Source organism: Camelus dromedarius, chromosome 18 (genome assembly GCF_036321535.1).
Source record: "Camelus dromedarius isolate mCamDro1 chromosome 18, mCamDro1.pat, whole genome shotgun sequence".
In the NCBI taxonomy this organism is placed as follows: Eukaryota; Metazoa; Chordata; class Mammalia; order Artiodactyla; family Camelidae; genus Camelus; species Camelus dromedarius.
The window spans coordinates 11882711-11893699 of NC_087453.1; the positions used below are offsets into that span (position 1 = coordinate 11882711).

The window sequence follows — 10989 nt, forward strand, 5'->3', positions numbered from 1 at the left end:
ATCTAAGTGTTCTATGCTCCCCCTGGGCCATGACTCTTCCTCCTTAGGTTGCTCTGTGTTGCAGAACTCACCCTGGACCACATCCCCCCCCAGGGAGCGAGGACATAGCCCCAGGAGGGAAGCCACGGTGCAATCAATGACGGAAGGCTCTTTGGGCCTTGTGGGAATAATTGTGTCCTTAGAGAGGCTGGAGAAGGAAAACTGCGGAAACCTCACCTGGGACTGTAACCCTAAGAGTTACAAAATGCTCTGGAAAACATGCTTCAGTTGCCAGCCATGATGTTTTTCAAGACCTTGTTTTTGGGTCTGTAGAAGACAAATATTTTCAAATATTATGTGGTGAAGTTTTGTTCTTAGAGATATAATTGTTAAACAAATTTTCCATTATTTCCATCATTAAAACTAGACCATGAAGCTGAGTCCTCACGCCACAGGGAAAGTAGGACCTCAAAGAACCCAGGGACAAGAACAAATCAGACTTCTGCTGGGCCTTCCAATGTGGATCCTTGAAAGATGTGGAGTTGAATTGCAAGGGCCAGTCTTAAGAGAGAAGTGGTTACCTAATTGCTAACATTTACTGAGTAGTTACCATGTGGCAAGCAGTGTTTTTAGTGATTGCATGGGTTATCTAATTTAAGCTCATTCATGTTCCAGCCTCAAAGACGAGGAAGCTGATGCCCAGAGAGAGGCTGATTAACTTGTCGCTCAGCTAAGAAGCGGTAGAGTCAGGATTTGAGTCCAGTATCTGGTTCTGGGCCCCTACTTCATCACTCAGTTCCTTGTCTCATACGTTGGCTGCCAGAGAAGGGAATATAGCAGAGAATGAGACAGCTTAGAAGCTCACTGGTTGAGCCTCCTGCCTTGTGGGTCTTTTGAGACCCCATTTGGGCCTTACTAACAATCTTCCAAGGCTGGAAAAGAGTCCTCATTTTATTCATGAGAAAATAAAAGACAAAAAAGGGGAATTGTCTTACTCAAGGTCATAGAAAGACATTGTTACAAGATAGGATTGGAAACCAGACATTTCATCAGCACTGGAACACCCTTTCTCTGCTCTGAGAGTTCTCCCCATTCAGCAGAGTGGGGACCAGTTGGGCAAGTCACCAAAGCATCTCTTGGGCTGGAGGATCTCCAGGGCCCAGGAATACTGGGGCACAAAGGACGGTGTTTGGTGAAAGAGGGCCAAAAACAGAGAACAAATTTGCTTTGGGATTCTGGTGATGCAGCTTCAAATAGAGTGTCCCAGACCCTGGATCAAGGTGGATTCTGGAACAGGGCAGGGTCTGTGGATGGAGTAGCTTATCAGTGTATTCAGAGAGGCACATTCAGAGATTGAGAGATGTGGTGATAAAGAGAATGATTAGGTAGTTTGGGAGTGGAGGAAGGAGGCTCTTTTAATCAGAACATTTATAGAAATTGTACTTTGTAAAGAGAAGGATGTTAGAGAGAAAAAGAGATCCATTGTAGTGGCTGGTAAGAGACTCTTCTGTTGAGCTCCCACTAGCAGCCCTAAGGTCAGGGACTGGGCATGAGGGGCCCCTTACCTTTTGCGGCTTGTATTTTTGTTCAGTGTACAGACTATCCCACAGAAGGCAGAACAGCACTGAAACCCGCGATGGCAATCTTCCTGCAGTGTGCAGAAATGAGTACAGTTTTCAGGGTCCGATCTGCAGGGTGGAGGTTCCAGGATATATCCTGAAACACAGAACAGGAAAAAGAAGGGCTTAAACCACAGGCTGGAGTGACATTCAAAACTCCCAAAGCCCAAGGAACTGCCAGCAACCCAGCGACTCAGATCCCCCTTGTGTAGTCCCCAGGAGGTGGAAAAAGATTTGGTCCTTAGCTCTTGCTTTCCTCTGAGTTCTCTGCAGGGAAAACCAGGGCTTGGATATTTGATCAGTTTGGCAGAACCCTGTGCCCACTGGTCATTCATCAGCCTTGCAGATCAAATACCAAGTCCCCACAGACCCTGCTTGGGTCCAGTTCAAGGGAATGAACAGGGTGTGAGCAATAGAGGGGTGTGGATGTCTGTTTGCACTGACTCACGTGTAGTCTCAGGCAAGACAGCCTCTCACTAACAATACGGTTTATCCCAGGGTTTGACCTAACATGTTAATTATGTATAGGAAGAATGAGTGAAAGGGATGATTTTTCACTTTGATCTACACGTGAAGCTAACATTGTAAATTGACTACACTTCCATTGAAAAAAAAAAAGAATTAAAAAAAAAAAAAGAAAGGGATGATTTGGGGAAAGGATGAAGACTGCACGCTGCATTAAAGTTACTGGCATCAGAATGCTAGAACCCACATCACAAATGAGTTCTGGGGGTAACAGCAAATAGCACTGGAGGCGGGGTGAGAGAAGCCAAGCTGTTGACAATTTGGCAGAGGTCAGTCCTCAGCACTCACCCAGGGCCGCCCAGTCATCCCATGGCTCACTGGGTTAGTGCAAGATGTTGGAGAGCTTGGGGCTCAATGGAACAGTGTAGTGAAGGAATCCATGAGCCAGGAATCTCAAAGAGGTTGACCTTCTCAAGTTTTGCCTCTTCTTCTGGGTATCTGGTCCCAGTCTCACTATGGTACTTACAAGTCTTTCATAAAACCTCTTGTGTCTCTCTTCAATTTTCAGTCCTTAGTTCTCCAATGAAGTCTACCCTGGATACCCCTGTTCTCTGGCAGCTTGTTTAGCCTTCCTCAGTCTTACAAACCTGCATGCCCTCTCTGAGATCCCTAAAATGAGACCTTGCCTCCCTCCACACATGAGATACCAGGCATAGCCCTCTCCTGAGCTGCCAATATTCTGAAGATGCTCTCTCCCCAGAAGATTGCAGATGTGATAAATAATAGCTCATTTTCCACTTGGTTTTGGTTGTCAACGTAACTGTGGCCAGAGCTCTGGCTGGGGGTGGGGGTGGCTGGGCAATGGTGGCTGATGAGACGGACTCTGCACCATCCTGTTGATGCTCGTGACTGATAATTGTGCCGATACCTCTGAATTTTTAACACGTGAAATGAAATGCAAAACTTGGTTTCCTTGCCTCCCCAGATGTCCTCCAAGGCTGAGATTATGTAGGTTCCAGCTTGAGTTCTACCGATTTAATTTTCCTCTCTGTTTTAACGCATGAAAAGTTGACCCAAGCATCTGTGAAGGAGCCAAGGGTAGCAGGTATAAGCTGGATGATGAAGCTGATAACATTTACAGTAGTTAATACTTACTGAGCTTTTACCGTGGTCCAGGAAGAACGCTCTGTCTGCAAGCATTATCTGAGTTTCTCCTCCCAACTACCCCACTGTTGTTATATCCATCACAAAGATAAAAGCCAAGGTCCAGACACTTTGCCCAAGATCACTCAGTAAGCGACTGAGCAGGGATTCAAACCTAGATCTTGTTGACAATAAAACTTGGACTCTTGAACAAGATGCTGTATTTTTTTTTTCCATGAGATGCACCCAGGCTGTCAGCTCTCAGATTTTCTCATCTCTACAGATGCTTCATCCCTCCCCTGGTCCCAGACCCAGCACCTACTCATAAAATGTTGCTTGGGACTCCCAGACACCAGCTGTGGTGCTAAGCGAGTCAACAGCAGGAGCTGGAGAAGCAGCGCGGGCTTCATGCTGCTTGTGGGACAGGTGGGTAGGTCCTGGTTGAAGCTGTGACCAGGCACAGCTTAGAGGAGGAGGCAAAGTGAAGGCCTTTCACTGTGTACTCTGATCAGGATGGGTTGGCAGAACCCCAAGCACCTCCCAACGATGCCCACTCCAGGCCCAGGCAGTGTTTTCAAATCCACACCCCTATCATCTCCCTAATCTTGACCTTGTTAATGTCTCTCATCTTTCTAGGTCTTGTTAATACCCTTTTACGAAATTTTAATAATTGTTTCCATGTAGAGTTCTGGCATGTCTTTGCTATATTTATTCCTAGAGGTTTGAATTTTTAAAATAAAATTGTAAATAGTAGCGTAACTATTTAATTATTTCTTTTTGTTGGTTGCTCATGTAGATAGATAAATTTTGTGCATTGATCTGTAGCTAGTTACCTTACCAGACGCTCCCAATGTTTATCATAATTTCTTGGTGTGTCCTTTTCAGTGTTCTTTGTAGTCAGTCATCATCTGCAAATAAGGACACTTGTATTTTTCCTCTTTGAACTTGATGCCACTTATAATGCCACGTGGTGCAGCCCAGGACCTCCAAACATGGTTGTGCAGGCGTGGTGACAGTGTGTGTTTTCAACTGATTCCTGATTTAAAGTGAAAGCTTCTTAAATCTCCCCTTTTAAGATGGTGTCTGTTTTATGTTTCTCACAAACGTCTTTCATCGAATTTAGAAAGTTCTCTTTCATCCCTGACATGGAAAGAAAATTTTCATTAATTTGTGCAAAATTATATCTGTTCTTTCCTACATCTGTTGCGATGATAGTATGATTTTTCTCCTTGAATCTGTTCATGTATTGAATTACATTTCAGATTGTCTAACATGGAATCGTTCTTTCATTTCTCCAGGAATCTGCTTTGATCGTTGCGTATTATCATTTTTATATTTGTTTGGTTCAGTTTGCTATTTTTATGGAATTTTACATCCATATTCATAAGGGAACTGGGCCTATAAACTTTCTTATACTGTCCTTGCCTGGTTTTGTAGCAAGTTTACATCGACCTAGAATGTGTTGAGTAGTAACCCTTCTTTATCAATTATTTGAAAAGTTTTATATAAGATAAAGATAATTAGTTACTTAAATCCTTAATTTTGCTTTTTTCTTGCACAAATATGCTCATTTGCACCTTGTTGTTTTCATTTAACAATATATCCTGAAAATTACTTTAAGGCAATTCATATATTTCCCCTTTATTACAGCTGTATTCTACACCACCATGTGCACACACCATGTGCAGGCAACCAGTCTCCTAAAAATGGGCATTTCCTTTTTGGATTGTTCATTGCTGGTGTACAGAGACACAACTGATTTTTGTGTGTTGATTTTGTACTCTGCAACTTTGCTGAATTCATTTATTAGCTTTACTAAGTTGTTTTGAGGATTGCTTGGAAATTTCTTTGTATGGGATCATGTCATTTGCAAATAGAGGTAGTTTTATTTCTTCCTTTCCAATTTGGATGTCTTTCATCTCTTTTCCTTGCTTAATTGTTTTGGTTAAAACGTCTAGTACAGTGTTGATGAGCAGTGATCAAAGTTGCATCCTTCTCTTATTCTTGATCTTGGGGGAAAGCTTTCACTCCTTCACTGCTAAAATTTATGATAGTTGTGTATTTTTCATAGGTATCCTTAATTGTGTTGGATAAGTCCCTTCTATTCCCAGCTTTGTGAAGGTGGGGGGTTTTGTGAATGCTTTTTCTATATCAGTTGAAATAATCTTGTGATTTTTTTTCCTTCATTCTATTAAAGAGGTGTATTTCATTGTGTTCTAATACATATTTTCATATGTTTAACCACCCTTGCTTTTCTGGTATAAATCCCACTTTGTCGTGGTGTATAATTGTTTTAATATTGTGTGGGACTCAGTTTGCTAGCATTTTATTGAGAATTTTTGCATCTATATATTCATAAGAGATATTGGCCTGTAGTTTTATTTTCTTGTGGTGCCTTTGTTTGGCTTGGTATGAGGATAATGCTGGTATCACAGAATGACTCAGGAAGTGTTCCCTCTTCTTCTATTTTTTAGACTTAAAAAAAATGTGAACAATAATAGCTTTATTTTATACAACTTTTTTGTCTGTATAAAACAATATGAGTAAAGAAAACATGAGATTACATAGCTGATTATATTACAAAGGGGGAAAAGATTAATGTTAATTCTTCAAATATTTGGTTAATGATCACCTCCTCCTGGAGAATCCGCCCTGAGCCCTTAGCTAACAGGTCCCTTTGAGCTCTAAGAATTGAGTGTACACCACTGTTCTTCCCATGTCCTCCTCTAGTGTTTCTTTCTTTGATATATTAATTAATAATACAGAAATTATATTTGATACATTAATTAATAATAAAACTTATATAGTATTAATTAACCAATCACATCATATGCATTACATTATATTAACAAAGCTGGAAAATATGTATGTGTAATATATACATAATTATATAGGTAATATATTAAGTTTTCTAGCTTTATTAAGATACAGAGCATTGTGTAAGTTTAAGGTGTATAACGTGTGGTTTGATACACTTATATATTGCAAAATGATTACCAATGTAGCATTATCGAACACCTCCATCACAGCACATAATTATCATTTCTTTTTAATGGTGAGAATATTTAAGATCTACTCTCGTCACCACTTTCAAGTATATGATACACTATTATCAGCTGTAATCACCATGCTGTACATTACATCCCCAGAATCTATTCATCTTATAACTAGAAGTTTGTACCATTTCCCCAACATCTCCTCTTGTCCCCCAGACTCCAGTAAACCACAACTCTGCTCCGTTTCTCTGTGTTCAGCTTTTTTAGATTACACATATGTGACATCATACAGTATTTGTCTTTTTCTGTCAGCACTTATCATAATGGCTCAAGTTTCATCCAAGTTGTCATAAAGGCCAGGATTTCCTCCTTTCTCATGGCTAAATAATATTGCATTGTATGTGGATATACCACATCTTTTTTAAAATTAAAAATTTTTTTTATTGAGTGATAGTCATCTTACAATGTTGGGTCAAATTCCAGTGTAGAGCACAATTTTTCAGTTATACATGAACATACATATATTCATTGTCACATTTTTTTTGCTGTGAGCTACCATAAGATCTTGTATATATTTCCCTGTGCTATACAGTATAATCTTGTTTGTCTATTCTACATTTCGAACTCCCAGTCTGTCCCTTCACACCCTCCTCCCCCTTGGCAACCACAAGTTTGTATTCTATGTCTATGAGTCTGTTTCTGTTTTGTATTTATGTTTTTTTTTTTTTTAGATTCCACATATGAGCGATCTCATATGGTATTTTTCTTTCTCTTTTTGGCTTACTTCATTTAGAATGACATTCTCCAGGAACATCCATGTTGCTGCAAATGGCATTATGTTGTCAGTTTTTATGGCTGAGTAGTATTCCATTGTATAAATATACCGTCTCTTCTTTATCCAGTCATCTGTTGTTGGACATTTAAGCTGTTTCCATGTCTTGGCTGTTGTAAATATTGCTGCTATGAACATTGGGGTGCAGGTGTCATTTTGAAGTAGGGTTCCTTCTGGATATATGCCCAGGAATGGGATTCCTGGGTCATATGGTTAAGCCTATTCCTAGTCTTTTGAGAAATCTCCATACTGTTTTCCACAGTGGCTGCACCAAACTGCAATCCCACCAGCAGAGTAGGAGGGTTCCCTTTTCTCCATAGCCTCTCCAGCATTTGTCATTGAAACACCACATCTTTTTTATCCATAGATCTATTGATGGACTTAGGTTGTTTCCATGTCTTTTAAAAAATGTTTCTTTCTTTAATTTTTCTATAAATTATTTTATCATTATAATATAGAAATACTGTTTCCTTCAGGAAAATACTCTGTTTGCAAAAGGAGAGGGTTGGCTATGTGACAGGAGAAGTCATCTCTGCAGAAGCCCAGGTCCCACATGAACACGCCATGGTGCGGGCAGGCAGGGGAAGAAACAAGGACTCCTTGCTCTGCCCTGGCTTGGCCAGCAGAGACAGGGAGGAGCCCAGGATAACCTCTTCTTTCCTGCTCTGTCCACACGCAGCTCTCCAGGGGAGTCCGGGCCAGACTGAGAGTTCACTACTCTGGTCAGAGCCATGCGAGCCCAGGCTCTGCTGCCCACCCTGCTTCTCTGTGTTCTGCTGCTGCAGGCCCAGGGAGGGCACCGTAACCTGAACAGGAATCAGAGTAGGTGATGGATGAGGGATAGGGATGGGGAATGGGGAGGAGCAGGCTGTGTCCAGTCTCAGGAGAACCTGGGAATCGGAACCTTTCAGTGCACTGTGCTCCGACCACAGCACTATCAACACGCTGGTTCCTCCCAGACCATGGTCCTCCAGCCCCTTTATCTGGCCCTGGAAATAGTGATGATGATGGAAAGGAAACTGACATCTTTTTATTCTCTATCCCTCAAATCCAGAGACAAATGGTACCTACAGTAGTGAAAGAGACACTGGAGCTGAGAATCAGGAGGGAAAACAAAACAATTCTTCTTTGATTTATGCCCACATGTGGTGGGTGAACATCCAGAGATGTTCACCAGAGTAGGCACAGAATGAAAGGACATTGGGAAAGCAAAGTTGAGGGTACACGAATCAAGTTAAAATTCTCTCAGAGGGCGCAGGACAGTGGCAGTGAAAGGGAAATATTGCAAGTGGTATTTTCTGGGAAGGGCCAGGGATGCTGCAGACAGTGACAGTATGAGAGGAGAGAGAGGGTGAGGAGGCACGTTCATCTACCTCTCCAGTCCCTGCAGATTGTGGAGAGTTGGCAGGATGTCCTAGACTTCATTGGGTTCTCAAGGTGAGGGTGTAGATGGATGTGGGGAGTGGGTGGAATTCACCAAGGCCATGATTGATGGGGGATACCGGGTCCTGGTGGCAGGGGTATGGAGAGGGTCTGGGAAGTCCAGGCATTGAGGTCTACTGGGGGAGGAGGGAGGAATAGGATTTAAGATATTACAGATCACCAGAATTTGGTGAAGGACAGAGGGTGAGTTCCCTGAAAAGTCCTAGAGTGTCATGAGTGGGACCTGAGTTCTCAGGTCTTTGAGGAGGCTTTAAACTTGAGAAGACTGCTCTGTTGAACCTGGTTCCCTTGACCCTCCTCCTACTCCTGCTCCTTTCAGATATGAGAGCCTGTATGGAGCGACCCGACGAATATCTTTGCAGCAAACACTGTTCATATTTCCTAAAGTGTCCAACCAACACCACGTGCTGCACCACCTTCTGTGGGAACGTCTGCATGAACATCCTGTGAGTCAGGGTGCAGGCTGGGCTGTGCGTCCTGCTCCCCGAGCCCTCCATCCAGAGACTGTGCCTGTGATGGAAACACAAGGACCTCACACCCGGGCACGAGGATGTCAATAGGAATGCCACCCTCCCCACTGTCTGAACTGCTTGTTCCTGTTTAATAAACCACAACAAATGCACAGGGACCTGCCTGTTTCATTCCCAGTGCTTGGGATCATTGAGCACCTGGCGCAGACCCCAGAGCGCACCCCCCAACCCAGGTCCAGGTCTCTGATCTCTCCCCTTGTCATGCTTCCCTGCTCTCGCTCCCTTCGGCCTCCCTCCAGGCCTCTGCGGGCTCAGCTCCCTTGTTGCTCTGCTCACTGAACCAGTACTCCAAGGGAGAAACTGCTCATGGGTGGCATCTCCCAGTGCCAAGGAGAACATTCCTCATCCTGGAGCCACAAGGGCAAGTTCAATGTGAGGTGGGTGGAGGTTGAGACCCTGGGGCCCAGGGTGGGAGGCCCCTGAGGAGGACTCTTTTTAAACTTGGTCCACCCCCATCCCACTCTCCTCATCCTCCTTGGGAGTTCGGGTTACTGTCTCTTTCCAGTGAAGGAAATGAATCCCAGGGAAGTTAAGTGGCAGGTCCAAGGCCAAAGGAGAGTGAGAAGTCATGACATGGCCAGAGGAGGATGTTTCCTCTGCCCTCCCTGCTTGCTTACTTCCTCTCCATTATGGTGAGACCATGGACATGGAAGCGAGTGCCTGTGCTCACCCTAGATACTCCCCATCTCCATCATCCACCAGTATGGTCACCCTCATAATGGGGTGGTGCCTTCCTTTAACTCAGTGGTCCCTACCTTTCCCCAGTCCTCTTCTTTACAGTCTCATTCTCTCTCTCTCTCTGTTTTTAATCCAAAGGGAAGCCATAGGGTGGAGGTACAGGTGGTTCGTGGTGATGCGGCTAAGGATGAATTGGCACAGGCTGGCTGTGGGTCTTTCCTGTGGTTTCATGATGGGTCAGTGGGAATTAATCACTGGGGTTCAGGGCCCCCACTACTCTGTGCAACCATAACTCCCCTGAAATGGTCCTGGGACTAAATCCAGAGACCGGGTCACATGTGGCCAGTGGGGACCTGGAGTCAAGTGTGAAGAACTCGGGCAGGCAAGCCATGCTGGATGTGCAATGTTTTGCTCCAGGCCAGTGCTTCCTGCCGAGCATCAGTGAAGGAGACACCAGAGGCCGAAGATGCCTCCATCAGGCCCCTCTGACCCACCTCAGAAGCATCACAGGGCTCCTGGTGTTGGAGGATCTCCTCCACTTCTGCTAAGAGCTACCCTTGGACAAGGGGCCTTAGGAAAGAGACCATGACCCACCACCAAAACAGATATTATTAGAGGCAGTTGAGTGGTAAGGGCCTGCTCTATGGGAACTCTTATTTGCTTCACACTCCAAGCATCTTCCCAACCCTCGGCCATGTCCCAAACACCTCAGGAGAGACTATTAAGAGAGGCAATCTGCCAGGGGCCACATGGGGAATGACCTCCCACAACCAAGTCCGGTACTCCCTACCGTATGTGCGTATCATAGGTGCCAGGCTGACCTATTCCTTGCCACTGGTAGGAGCACCAAGGACCATGAATTTTACTAGAAGCAGTGACCCTTCTCCCTTGTGGTAACTTGTACCCTGACCCTCTCTGGACACTCCACTCTGCCTTCAAGAACTGAGGCTACACCTAGAATGCTATGGCTAGGAACAGTGCTCGTCCGGACATCAGTGCATGTTCTGTGTTTATTAGAACAACTCTGTGCTTCCGTGTTATGTAAAGGAGAGGAGTGGGGACCCCCAGAAAACCTTGAAACTAATGGTGGTGAAGGGGAAGCAAATGCAGATTCTGCCATGATCTGGGCCTCTGAAATGTCAAGTCCCAGCCTGCAGAGAATCACAGAACGGGGCTGGTCTGTCCGTGACCAAACACATAGCCTCATGGTTGCTGTGGCTTTTGCATGATTTGTTCTTTTCTCAAGCTCCAGACCTGCTCCTAACAAGTATTTTCCTTCCTATTCCTATCAACCAAGATAATCA

General features: G+C 44.2%; 2 protein-coding genes across 2 annotated transcripts; one reads left to right on the forward strand and one right to left on the reverse strand.

Annotated features, from left to right (window-relative positions):
- Positions 1 to 1072: 1072 nt before the first annotated feature.
- WFDC13 (WAP four-disulfide core domain 13) lies at positions 1073 to 3616 on the reverse strand. Its single transcript, XM_031433725.2, has 3 exons — positions 3529 to 3616; positions 1580 to 1695; positions 1073 to 1147 (listed from the first exon to the last, which is right to left on the reverse strand). The coding sequence occupies exons 1-3, from the start codon at positions 3614 to 3616 to the stop codon at positions 1073 to 1075; spliced, it is 279 nt and encodes a 92-aa protein (XP_031289585.2).
- Positions 3617 to 7765: 4149 nt separating this feature from the next.
- On the forward strand, positions 7766 to 9042 carry WFDC10B (WAP four-disulfide core domain 10B). The gene is made up of 2 exons (XM_010978675.3): positions 7766 to 7856; positions 8797 to 9042. Exons 1-2 carry the CDS (start codon positions 7766 to 7768, stop codon positions 8925 to 8927), a joined length of 222 nt encoding a protein of 73 aa, XP_010976977.1. The 3' UTR covers positions 8928 to 9042.
- Positions 9043 to 10989: the final 1947 nt, after the last annotated feature.